At 41.6% G+C, this 13,810-nt stretch overlaps 1 protein-coding gene across 41 annotated transcripts in view; it reads left to right on the forward strand.

Moving 5' to 3' along the window:
• The window catches only part of RBFOX1 (RNA binding fox-1 homolog 1), a 2,479,284-nt gene that overhangs the window by 2,265,566 nt on the left and 199,908 nt on the right, over positions 1–13,810 (forward strand). For 2 of the 41 annotated variants that reach the window (XM_063598339.1, XM_063598357.1), the window contains exon 1: positions 10,492–10,909. The exons of 35 other annotated variants lie outside the window; for them this stretch is intronic. In XM_063598339.1, the coding sequence (XP_063454409.1) occupies positions 10,877–10,909 (33 nt within the window). In that variant the 5' untranslated portion in view covers positions 10,492–10,876. Of the gene's footprint in view, positions 1–10,491; positions 10,910–13,810 lie in introns of those variants that run through there. 4 more of the 41 variants (XM_063598363.1, XM_063598356.1, XM_063598341.1 and 1 more) reach the window with 3 other exon arrangements.

The raw sequence follows: 13,810 nt of genomic DNA on the forward strand, positions 1-13,810 counted from the left end.
ACCCATTCATCTTCAGATGGTGTGCATATCTGTGTCCACATTTTCCCATTTTATAAGACACAGTCATATGGATGTAGAAGCCCACGCTGCTCCCTACTCAAGCGTGACCTCATCTTAACTAATTTCATCTGCAGTGACCCCATTCCCAGATTAGGTTACATTCTGAGATACTGGGAGATGGGACTTTAGTATTTGAATTTGAAAATAAGACAATTCAACCAATAACAGTATGTGTTCAATAAATTCAAGTCAGATATATGAAAAAATAAAAATTGAGTATAAAGATAATTTTTGGCTACATTGACTGGATTCCAAGAATCTTCCATTCTGTCTAAAGAAGATAGACATGTTAAAAATCAAACGAGAAAAAACAGTAAGTGAAGAGGATGAATGCAGCCAATGGGTAGTTAGACTATGCAAAAGTAAGTGCACCAGAATCACAGCTCAACATATATTAAGGCTTTCTTTTGGTGGTGTTTTGAATTAGAAATATTTAATGTCGATCACCCTCAGTTTCCTTAGCATTATCTACTTCGCAGTTGTTGAGACAATTAACTACAATATCCTAAGTTGCACACAAGTATTGGACCAGACTTCTACACTGTGAGTATCTGCAAAAAAAAAAACAAAAAACATTGTTCACTGCTGTGCTTCTTCCCTCTGATTTACCAATAAGGGAAACATCTTCCATATTTCCAAAAACCCCTGGTTTTCCTTGAGTACACCTTGACATCATGCAAAACCTCTTCTTCCTCCAGTCAGCCAGGCCCTGCTGTACTCTAAGCTGCAACCCACTGGGCTCAGCATTCAATCAGGCAGACGTCCTTAAAAGATCAGACATCCTTAGCTATGGAAGAATAGTATTTATGCACTGCTAATCATGTGAAGAAGCACAGACTCTCCAGTCTCAAGTGGAGACATTGGTTGATGTATAGGCTTAGAGATCCTCATATTGGGACAGGGTCAGTTACTGATCTTGGGTCTTCACTTGCCAAGATGGAACTGTTTGGTTTCAATTCTATGAACATACTTACAAAATAGTAGGAACTTCAATACTGTGTGCTTCTGCTTAGTTGGGTTGTACTGAATTTGTAAGTCCAGTGAAGTTGTATTTCCCCTTTGTTCTGATGAGAGGTCTAGCCACTTTGTGTTTCAACTGTTATGTCCATATTCAGTTTTCTTATTCCCCTATAAAAGTTTATGAGATAGAAATGGAGGAAACCTAGAAATGCATCATGCATCTAAGCCTATTGTTGTAGCTAGACTTGTCGGGTCATATAGATGAAAATCTTAGGGAACAGTTTGATGCATTGGAAATACATCTAGGGTTCGTATCACTAGATATGATTTGGGCATTTCTCTGAGTTACCTGGCTCTCAGCTTCTTCCACTAAATAGATGTGAATGATACCCATTCTGACTTTCTTTCAATATTGTATGTAAGGCTTAAAACGATTATGTTTAAATGCTCCCAATAACCTTTACAACCTGTCCCATGATATGGTTTGGCAGTGTCCCCACTCAAATCTCATCTTGAACTCTAGTTCCCATAATCCCCACGTCTCGTGAGAGGGACCCGGTGGGAGGTAATTGAATGATGGGGACAGTTACCTCCATGCTGTTCTTGTAATAGTGAGTGAGTTCTCATGAGATCTGATGGGTTTATATGAGGCTTTCCCCCTGCTTTGCTCGGCCCTTGTCCTTCCTGCTGCCATGTGAAGAAGGACATATTTGCTTCCCCTTCCACCATGATTGTAAGTTTCCTGAGGCCTCTCCAGCCATGCTGAACTGTGAGTCAACCTCTTTCCTTTATAAATTACCCAGCCTCAGATATGTCTTTACTTGCAGTGTGAGAACAGACTAATATAACCCAGCTGAGATATTTTGATGATGGTGATGGAGAAGAGAATGATCATTTGTCCTATTTACCTAAAGTGACTACTGTTTCCTCTGCTTATTTCTTCTATTTCAAGCATTGGAGTTACTTCCATTGAGAAGGTAATGTCAAAATGTAGCTTAAATTATCAGCTCTCTCTCTGTTCTTACCCTTCCTCTTTCTTTCCATTCATAAGACAAAGGAATGCATAAGACAGCTTTATCTTGGCATGTATCATTGTTGCATTTACTCTTTGATTTAATCAAATCGTGTTTGATCATTCACTCTGTGCTTGCCATTCCAATAGTGCTGGGGATATGCTGTCCTATAAGACAGACATAGGTCTCTGCTTTTGAGAGATTTACAATCCAGTAGCCTCCAGGTCTTCAGCCCAGCTCTGTATTTTATAGGTCCTATGACTCTATGAAAATGTCCTCATTGCTTTGTTCTACTTTGTTTTCTTTGATTCTGCCACTCAGACTATGAGATATTCTGTCCTAACATTTAGCATTACAATTGGCCTTTCTACATATTGTTTTGTCAGTCTATATCCTACCGCCTGGCTGCTTCCTGCTCTTCAAGAACATCAGGTTAGACATCAGTTCTTCTGGAAAACCTTACCTGATAAATCATTTTGTTTCTTAAATTTATCTTCTCTGGGCACGTACCGTATTGCACTGTAAATCTCTAGGCTATTCTATGACTCCTGCCAGCCTGTAGCTATAGAGGTACCTGGGCTATGTGTATCTTATTCACCACTGTAGCCCCCAAACATAGCACAGTCCCTGACATCCAACATATACTCAATACGTAACTCCTGAAACAATTGCGTGAGTATCATGCTCTTGCCTATTTGGACAGTTCATTGCCCTTGCTTTCTGGCAATCTCTCCTAATTTCATTTCTTCCAAGTCCAACTATCATTCATTTTATGACAGCCTTTTTTTTTCAGCTGGCAAACTATGAGAGGCTAAAACTTATGCAACACACAATGAAAGACAAGGTCATATTTTATCGTCTTTGCCTGTTGCAGTAACCAGATCAGACATCTTTCTACAAGTGAGGCGAATGCAAGCCAACCGATATCTATCATGTCAAACACCTGATTACGATGTGCGAAAGAAAAAGAGGGAGCCATTAAAGATACATGGACAAGCACCTGCCCTTAAGGAGCTTACAACATTAGGGGAGATCTCTGGTTTCATGTAAGAAAATCGAATAATTAAAAATACAGGCAGATGCTTGGCTTTGTGCATTCTTTATAAACAATGTAGGGGTGGCAGGTAGTTGCTAAGTTTTCACCATATCATGCCTCCACAAAGCCATTGGATTGTTTAGACTATGTTTACGTACCCAGCTTTGAAAAGGGGCTGAAGAAGAAATAGAAGATATGTTGATTCGTGGTAGTGAGGCATAAACTTTTTGTTTTGTTTTGTCTTGTTTTTTTTTTATTATACTTAAAGTTTTAGGGTACATGTGCACATTGTGAAGGTTAGTTACATATGTATACATGTGGTGAGGCATAAACTTTTATGATGGGTAGAAAACTTTATAATGTGTTATAAGAAGAAATGATTCTGAATTGGCTGGGAGTACTGGCTCATGCCTGTAATCCCAGAACTTTGAAAGGCCAAGATGGGCAGATCATCTGAGGTCAGGGTTTGAGACCAGCCTGGCCAACATGGTGAAACTCCCTGTCTACTAAAAATACAAAAATTAGCCAAGTGTGGTGGCAGGTGCCTGTAATCCTAGCTACTCGGGAGCCTGAGGCAGGAGAATCACTTGAATCTGGGTCACCGATGTTGCAGTGAGCTGAGATCGCATCACTGCACTCCAGCCTGGGTGACAGAGCGAGACTGTGTCTCAAAAAAAATAAATAAATTATTCTAAATGTATCCATGTCCAAGATTATGGTATCCACTCCTTGCACTACTTTGTATCTAGAATGTTTATTTTTCTCATCACTAGAACATTCTGTCATCTGTAACCTAATCCCATTGGGAAGGGTATTTGATTATCCTTTCGTCAGTGTGACTTAATGCTCCCAATTTTCCAAATCTAGCAAGAGATCCTTGGTGACATTCTTAGTGGGATGCCGTAGCCAGCAACGTTCATGGCAGAGTTGCTGTCTCTCTAAGCGATTTGGTTCTCTTTGTATGTATAAGGACTTCCTCTCTTACAAAGAAAGTTGTGTCACATTCAATCTATCAGTTTCCTCCTTTAGAAGCAGGCAGAGAATACTCTGGACAGCTATGATGGAATAAGTCACACAGTGATATTATCTCAAATTATATCTGTAGGGTAACTGCAAGTCAGGTATTTAAGGGGACAGAATCCATCCTTTTCCCCTTGTGGATTTGGTTAAATGTAGTAGTATTAGCAATGGCACAAGTCATCTAAATTTATCTTGAATGTGAATTTGACACTGATGTTACTCTGGTGGTAGTAGCAAGAACTTTTCCCCCTTCAGAAAAAGTGGGCTGGTGAAAGGAGATGGATTATGAAAGTCTGTTCAGGATTGACGCTTCCCGCATACCCAGGAGGTGGAGAATCCTTATTGAATTAAGATTCAAAATGCATCTGTCTGTTCTTTCCCTTACAAAAATTCACTTTTGCCAATGTTTATTTGCATGGTTTGATTTTCTGCTTGTCCATATGCCCTTCTGTCCATACAAGTATATCTGTGACAGTGATGGGCAGCCCCAGCTGTCACTCAGGAATGGATAGCAGTGGTGATGGTTGGTTGGTATTGATAGCCAAGTACTTACTACAGCTGAGCTTTCTGGTCTTGACTGTGTATTATAGTTATGCAAGAGGTTATCACGGGGGAAAATGGATGAACGGTACCCAAGACGTTCTTCTACATTTTTTGAAACTTTCTGTATAATTATACCTCTGTGATTATTTGAAAATAAAAAATTAACAATAATGGCACTCATAGGCTAGGCTCTGGGTTCGGAATTGGGTTGGTACAAATTTCTTCATGGAACCATCATGACCTGAGATAATTTTCTTAGCATCTCAGAGCCTATTATTTATCAAATGAAGATAAAGTCTGTGCCCCTATCGTCGGGCTGTGGGTTGCATTGATGGAAGTTCTATTTATAGAACATTTAGGGCAGTGGCAAGCATGTGGCTTAAGCCCTTCTCATTGTATTATTGTTATTATCAAGAATTTTATAAGTAACACTGTCATCATTAACATGATTAACCTACCTGGGTTCTGGATCTTAGGGTGGCAGGAACACAGTCTTGTGCCTTTTTGACAACCTCTAATTTTGCCTAGGATACTAAAAGGCTTTGTCAGAATGTCTCAAAAATATTTTATGGTGAATTGTTCCACCATAACTCTCACAAATATCACCTCTTATCTCAGCCCACAAAAAGGTCAATTATAGATAAAGGAAAGGACCTCATTGTTGCCGAAAGACTTAGATATGAGGTCTGGATTTGCACTTATTCACTTCAAGACTTTATGTTTCCTTATCTGTGAAGTGGGTGTGCTAAAAATGAGTTTATTACTCTAGCTCCTGTGGAGATGAAGTGAGATTATATATATATATATATATATATATATATATATAGTGACTAACATTGTCTGATACTTAGAAGGTGCTGGAAGAATACCAGCTGCTCTGGCTGTTAGTTTGTATTAATAACAGGCAATAATAAGGCATTTGCAGCAATTTCACAAACAGACAGGTGAAGCCCTACGCAGCATGCCTTTCGAGCAAGAAATGCTTCAGTGCAATGTTAGGATATTCCAATGGGGAAACTTTTTTCAGTAATGCAGGGCAACGGTGGATGGTTTTGACCTTGCTCTCAGTGCCCCGAGGTGCTGACTGTGTCAGAACATGTCTCAGTACTACTAAAAATGAAGGGACTAGCTTGGGATTCATTTTTTATTCAACAAAACATTTTGAATGCTTTTGTACATGTGTGTGTGTGCTCGCATGTGTGTGCATCTCAGACACTGTTTGAGATGCTTGAGGCAACAGTGATAGACCAAAAAAAAAAAAAAAAGGAAACCAGACAAGGTTCCTATACTCATAGAGTTCACAGTCCAGTTGGAGATGGACACCAAAATGTGTATATAATGTCATACTTTGACAGAGGTTTTAAATGGCAAGACAGGGTCCTCTGAGACCCTGGAAAAGTGAGAAACTCCATCTTCCCAAGTGCTTGATGCCGTTGGTTGGGAACTTCACTTGTTCTGGATGTCGCTAATTTTTTAAGGGCCAAGCACATATTTCCCTTTGGAATTATCATCTCAGAAGTGGCCATATCCAGGTCTCTGACTTGTACAGAGTACCATAAATATTTTATTGTCAGTGACTTTTAAAGAGTTGAGAAAAACAGCCTCTCCATTGCCTTCTGTAACTCCAAATGGAAAATCAGGATGGAACATTTTGCAAACATGACACCTCCTCACTGCAAGCCGACCGCCCACTCGGTTGGCTTGTGTTTCTGGGGCTGGTGTTTGTCAGCCATGGCAAGATGGCTTCCATCCTCTCTCTGTGCTTCCCTACTGAGCCAGAGAAGTGAAATGAGACAAGTAGCTTTGCTGGAATCTGTAACATGGATTCTGTCATCTTTGTTGTTTGTTGGATTTTATGAATTATGGCTTCAGCACAACTTTAGAGTTCTTTGTTCAAGAGATAATTTTCTGGCCAGGTGCAGTGGCTCATGCCTGTAATCCTAGCACTTTGGGAGGCTGAGGTGAGTGGATCACAAGGTCAGGAGATCGAGACCATCCTGTCTAACATGGTGAAACACCGTCTCTACTAAAAATACAAAAAAATAGCCGGGCATGGTGACGGGTACCTGTAGTCCCAGCTACTTGGGTGGCTGAGGCAGGAGAACTGCTTGAACCCAGGAGGCGGAGTTTGCAGTGAGCGGAGATCGCCCCACTGCACTCCAGCCTGGGTGACAGAGCAAGACTCTGTCTCAAAAAAAAAAAAAAAAAAAAAAAAATTTCTGTAAGCTGGCATAGTTACCAGAACAAAAGTTTATATGTTCATCTAAATGAGGTCAGATCTGAATTCATCTCCAAGTGTTTAAGAATATACAATGTAGGATTCTGACAGATTTGGGTACCTGACACTAACAAGTTGTGTGAGCATGAGCAAGTAATCCCACCTAGGTTGAAAAAGAAGATAAAAATACGCGGTACGTTGGATTCTTGTTAAATTAGGTAATGTAGGCAAAGCTACTTTATTGAATTTTGTATGCTTGGTGCTTAGAACAATAATCAGCTCATAATTGGTGTGCAAGAAAAGATTTCTTTTCCTCGTTAGCAGACATCATCATCACCATCACCATTATTACCATCACCATCATCATCATCATCATCATCACCACCACCACCATCTTTGCCTTTATCTTATTATGGATTCAGTAACAAGAATTCTTCAATAAGACTCATAATAAGATTATGTTAAAATTCGGGTTCTTTCCCTTACTAATGTACTAGATCCATGTGTTGGAAAGTGTTTTCCATTTGTTTAGCACCTCAGTTTTCTTATCTGCCAAAGGTACCATAATGAGGTACGTGATCTGCCAAAGGTACCATAATGAGTTTAGTATTCACTAAAGTAGGTTAGAGTCCAACACACATCCCTTCTTCCTGGGTTCTCCAGAGGAAGAACTTCACTGGACTGGAAGGAGGATCAGTTTTATCCCCACAATGGGACATATGTGCATACAGGACTTTCTAGATTATAAAATACATTCCAGTAGATTTTTCCCTCTAAAACATCGTAAGAGTCTCACTGTGAAGAATAATATATATTACTATTTATATTTTATGAATAAGGAAACTGGGTCACATAAAGGTTGAATGACTTGCCAATAGTTTCACCATTATGCTCTTGATGCCTCAATATTTGACTTAGATTTCATAGTCACAGTATTAAAAGGTTAGATAGTAACACTAGAAATTACCTGGCCTATCATAGTGTTTTTCCATTTATTTATTTTTACCCCAATTCATAAAAGATTTTACACTCTGAACCCATTCCTCCACATAAAGTTTTCATGAAACAATATAAACTCTTAACTATTTTATTCTTCTCTCATGTGTGTAGATTATTTCATTTAAAGAATGTTGGTATGATGATCCCCTACATGGGTCTTACAGCCTAAGAGATCAGACTGACAGAATAAAAAACACAGAACATTTTTCTCCAGGATTGTGTATCAGAACTATCTGGGGCAACTTTTGACAGTGCCCATCCCTGGATCCCACCCTCAGAGATTCTGAGGCAGTAGGTCTGGTGTGAAGCCTTGGAATGTGATTTTTTTTCTTTTTTTTTTTTTTTTTTTTGAGACGGAGTCTTGCTGTGTTGCCCAGGCTGGAGTGCTGTGGCGCGATCTTGGCTCACTGCAAGCTCCGCCTCCCGGGTTCCCGCCATTCTTCTGCCTCAGCCTCCCAAGTAGCTGGGACTACAGGCGCCCGCCACCATGCCTGCCTAATTGTTTGTAATTTTAGTAGAGACGGGGTTTCACCGTGTTAGCCAGGACAGTCTCGATGTCTTGACCTCGTGATCCGCCCGCCTCGGCCTTCCAAAGTGCTGGGATTACAGGCATGAGCCACGGCGCCCGGCCGGAATCTTTTATTTTTAAAAGAATACATAAGGAGCTCATGCTCCACTGACTAAGGACCCATGTTCTGTTGCATCTATCTGATTGTTTCCACCTGAAACTCTTTAACTCTTTGTCTATTTAAGTTTTTTTTTCTTTTCTTTTTGAGATGGAGTCTCACCCTATCACCAAGGCTGGAGTGCAGTGATGCAATCTTGGATCACTGCAAACTCCACCTCCCGGGTTCAAGCGATTCTCGTGCCTCAGCCTCCAAAGTAGCTGGGATTACAGGCACCTGCCACAATGCCTGGATAATTTTTGTATTTTTAGTAGAGATGGAGTTTTAGCAGGTTGGCCTCAAAGTCCTGACCTCAAGTGATCCGCCCGTCTCCGCCTTCCTAAGTGCTGGGATTACAAGCGTGAGCCACCGCGCCCGGCCAGTTGTTTTGTTGTTGTTTGTTTTTGAGTATTTTCTCCATTATTCCCTAGGACATTAATGCTTTCACCAGGGAATTGTCCGTCTTGGTCTTGTCTCTCTTTCCAAGGTTGAAGGACAGAAGTTGGCTTCTCAGTTGAGGACAAGAGCTTATGGTTTGTGCAAATGGCTGCTGTCCTCGCATACTGAGCTGGAGTCTTGTGAGACAGGGCCTCTTGTCCTCTGTGGTTATGTGGTTAGAGAGGGGAGCTGACACATCCTTTTAAAGAAACTGAAAGGGCTGCTTGTTTTAACTTTCACTCTGTGATGCATTGCAGAGATCCCCAAGGTATGATTGGAAATGGAAACGTAAGGACGGGCACAAATACTATGTATCCAGATTTTCTTTCCAACGTTGAAGAGCTGGGAATTAAAAAGAAAAACCTCGCCCAGGGGCCACCTGAACTAGAACCTGCAAAACAGACAAGCAGAAAGGTTGAATTCTTCCAGGCGGTCTCTTCCACCCTCACCTCCTCCTCTGTTATACAATTTAATTACAACTTTATTCACTTCAGAAACCCCATCCATTCCCTCCAGTAGGGGAAGATCTCTCTTTCCATAGCAAGGAGCCTTGGTGATAAGCAGCTATCTGTAGGAACGGTGCATGGGACTCTCAAAACCTCTCCCTTGACAAGCAAGAAAGACATGAGCAAATAATAACTGAAATTATTTTGACATTTCACTCTGGTTGTTGTAGTTTTCATAATAAAGGAAGAACAAAGTACTTGCAGCTTTAAATAAAGAGGCTGCCTTTGGCATTGATGTGGGATTTCACTGGGGAATTTTTTGTATGAGTTCTTGTTTTTGCTCACTGGGAGAGAGAAGAAAACGATAAGCCATGAAAAGACAAAAGTCCAAGGAAAGGAGAAAGCAAGACCCCTGTACTTTTTCTTGATAGCATTTGTCATCCCTGGAATATTGTGGTCATCTTAGTATTTATTTTTTGTTTCTTGAAGTCTGCTGCTGCACTTGACTGTAAGGTCTATAGGGACAAAGATGGTTTTGGATTTTGCTCACCGTTGCATTAAATGTGAATGAATGAATTCATTTACATAATGTGTACTAGGAGCCAAGCCCTGTGTGTGTGTGTGTGTGTGTGTGTGTGTGTCTGTGTGTGGTTTTTGGTGATGTGATTTTTAATTAGATCCTTACAATATTATGGTGAAGCTACTCATCATTGGTCCCATTAAACAGAAGCAAAAACTAGCGCTTGGAGTATCACAATAACTTGTCTAAGATTACACAGCCAGTCTGCAAAAGAGCTGGATTTCAAAATCTTCCAAGTCATCATCAGTTATGAGATTTTTAAGATCGATTTGCAGTTAACCACACAGCTTTATTACAAATTCATGCTCTCTGATGTACTCACAGCATTTTTCAAAATTTACCTATTGCTATCTCTCTATCTCTTTAAACTTTTTTCATCCTTCCTCTATCTCTTCCCTTTTATCCCTGAATGTTTGCGCTCCCCTCTTAAGAAAAAATAAGATAGTAGCAAGCTCCCTGCTGGATTTTGTAACTTTGCATACCATATATTTAGTTTAGTAATGAAAAATTCCAGCTCCAGGCGATGCATCGAATCGCATTTCTAATGTTTTTTAAACAGCTATTAATGTGGTCGAGCAGTGGGTTTTTTTTTTTTTTTTCCCTTCCTCCTCTATATAATCATCTGCTCAGTGGTGCGCTGTGAAACTGAGAGTAGGAGCCAGAGGAGGAGCAAGCTGTGATTGATGGGCCAGGCCTTCCTGGCAGAAAAAGTGCCATCTGGGTTGGTTTTGGGAGCAGTCAGATGTTGAGGGGGAGGTCAGCCAGGCGGCCTCAGCCCCCCACCTTCCTCAACACCCCGATCATCCACACATTGCACAGCGCGCACACCCTCGCTCGTAACTGAGGCGTGCTTGGGGCAGATGCTTTGTGCTGTGGGACAAGAACAGCTGCTAAGTTTATGGAGGAGAAAGGAAGCAGGATGGTGCAGCAGGTATTTTTGGTTTTTTTCCATTTAATCTTTCACTCAAAATTGCGATTGGAATGAAGCTGAAAGCTTTTCTTGTGTTAAGTCTGTGATGTCGGTGATACGTAGCTTGCTTCTTGAATCATGCCCGGGGAAAGGAGAGGAGTTTTGGTGAAGAGAGAGAGAGAGAGAGAGTGTGTGTGTGTGTGTGTGTGTGTGTGTGTGTGTGTGCGCGCGCGCGCGCGCGCTTTCTGCTTGATGTGTGGAACTGAGCTGATCTTAGAACCAGCAGGTTAATGGTGTCCTTTTGCATTTTTCTTCTTTGTTTGAATGCCCCTAGGGCATGATGCAGTTTAGCTCAATTCAGTTCTGCACAAGTGGGTTTCTCTGAATATGCGCGATTTCTTGCCAGAGAAGTGGCGTAGACCATGCTCCTAAACTAAAGTAAAACAAACTGTCAGCAAGACTGAAAACTGCAAGCAACCATCAAGAATGGATAGTTTTCCTCCAGTGAGTCCATGCTGGTGGGGGGGTCCCACTGCCGGAGCCGCTGCTTTCCTGGGCTGTGTGGGCATATGTGATCAGCTGGCTTATTAGGTTTTGACAATTCCTGTGCATGTCTTCATTATAAGGGTTGAGTTTAGGCCAGAGGAGGTTCTCCACAGCAGGAAATAAACTGCGGACAAGTAAATTCCAGATGCAGAAAGGGAGGGTGTGCTCAAGAAGTTTGACTATAAAGGTGGGGAAATACAGGCGTGTGAGTGTGCACACACACATACCCACACAGGAAAATGCTTGCCTATTTTAAAGTCCACCTGGACGGCTACGAAAGCTGGTACTTTGCCTTCTCAGTGAAAGTCAGGTAGTTACATGGAAAAGAATAGACCCATTTCCTGTTCGGCCACTTAAAGATTATTTTTCAGTTGAAATACGGTTTACATTCAATTTTGAGCCAAAAGGTTTTGCAAAGCCTGACTGGCTACCACTCTTGTTTCTCTTGTTAGTTTCTCAAAACTACTTTATTAAACCACTCAGGGCAACAAATGGGAGAAGGGCAATGTCTTGGGGAAACAACAACAACAACAACAAAACTCTCTCATCTTATTTTCTCTCTGACTCTGTCTCCTGAGTCCACTTCAGAGAGAAAATTCAGGGTTCAGGATATTTTAGGGACCAAAGAAATTCTCTGAGCATCAGAAGAGTGGCCCTCTTATTGCATGCATACAAGAGTCAACACACTATGCTAATAGTCAGATTACAGTGTTTGTCTTAAAATAGCAATGATAGCCAGGCTATTTCATGCTTCAGTAAAATATTTAAATTGAAATGACTTTTTTTTTTGCTTTTATGAATCAGACTTGGTTGCATTTTAATAATCCTTTTGCTCTTGGTAACTGGAGTGAAAGCTACACGTTGGGGTGTCTTAAATAATGACAGGTTTCCATCATCCTGCTGTCGTTGAGTTGCTCTCGTTGACTGAGAGGTTTGGTGACTGAGGACAAGGAAGTTTCTTCTATGTTTATCCTAATAAATGTTGTTTATTTCAAGCTTCTAGTCAGTTGTGCAGCAGCAATAGTGGGTCTTAAAGCGTGAGATCTTGGCCTTCTTTCATCCTCCTTTTGTGTACTGAGCAACAACTCAAGAAAGTCCAGGCACTGAAATTAAACGTTAAGTTTGCAAAAGCTCCTGAAGCATTTGCTTGATGATGTAGGGAACACTTGTGAGGCAGATCATCCTGCTCATCAACTAGGAACACCCACAAGCACCCTGACTCTGCAGATATCAGAAGCTCTCTGATCATTCCACTTATTTAGGGAAAGGTAGGGGTTTGGCATTGGAGTAGAAGAAAGAAGGCAGCTTCTGCAAATGAGGGAATGTCTAGCCAGAATGCTCCAAATAATTTTGCCTGTCACTGTCCCCTACATGAAGTTGGCTTCAGCTTCCAACCCAGGAGCCTGTTCGCGTGCCTAGGATTTGCTGTGACCTGGAGTGGAAAAGGTGCCCTTAATGTCAGTGTATTTTTCCAGAAAATACATTTCAGCCAAGCTAAGAATCCAGGAATGTCAGTAGGGAGGAAACAAAGACATCTCTGGAGCCATGTGAAGGTGAAAAATAATTCCATAGGAAGTACAATGGTCTTAATTAAATATTAGCTGTAATTAGCCTAAAGTGCAAATGTTGGGAATATTAATTAGGGTCTCTCTGGAACGGCTGTCAGTGTTAATAAGTAACTGTAGGGGGTCCCACCAACATCTGTTTGAGAACTCCAAGTACAGGATGAAATCTGGAGCCCCATGTTCCTGGATGCTAACTGCAGGCTCCTTGGGTACCAGGGACTCAGTCCCTAGAGCATGGTGCTCTGTGTTTGCCAGAATTGCACAACTCATGGTAGAGGTGTGTGGCTTGCTTTGGCACCAGTTGTGCCCCCAGCTGGCCCTTGCCTTTCCTCGGATAGCCTCAAAGCATTCAAAGTCAGGCCTCAGGCTTGAGGTAGTGCAGAAGTTTCCCAGGCTGCTGCCCCACTCCTTTCGAATGGTCACCCACCCAACCTGGCCATTGGAATTGCTGGCATATTTGAATCAAATACCCTAGTCCCTGGCTTCCTCACAGGGAGTAACACACCAACAGCTAAACACAGGTCCATGGTGTATGTGATAGAGAGGGAATTGCTTATTTAAAAATGGGAAGTGGACAGGCGCGGTGGCTTATGTCTGTAATCCCAGCACTTTGGGAGGACAAGGCAGATGGATCACTTGAGGCCAGCAGTTTGGGACCAGCCTGGCCAACATAGTAAAACGCCGTCTCTACTAAAAATACAAAAAATTAGCCAGTCATCATGGCGGGTGCCTGTAATCCCAGCTACTCGGGAGGCTGAGGCAGGAGAATCACTTGAACCTGGGAGGCGGAGGTTGCAGTGAGCCGAGATCC

Source organism: Pan paniscus, chromosome 18 (genome assembly GCF_029289425.2).
Source record: "Pan paniscus chromosome 18, NHGRI_mPanPan1-v2.0_pri, whole genome shotgun sequence".
Lineage (NCBI taxonomy): Eukaryota > Metazoa > Chordata > Mammalia > Primates > Hominidae > Pan > Pan paniscus.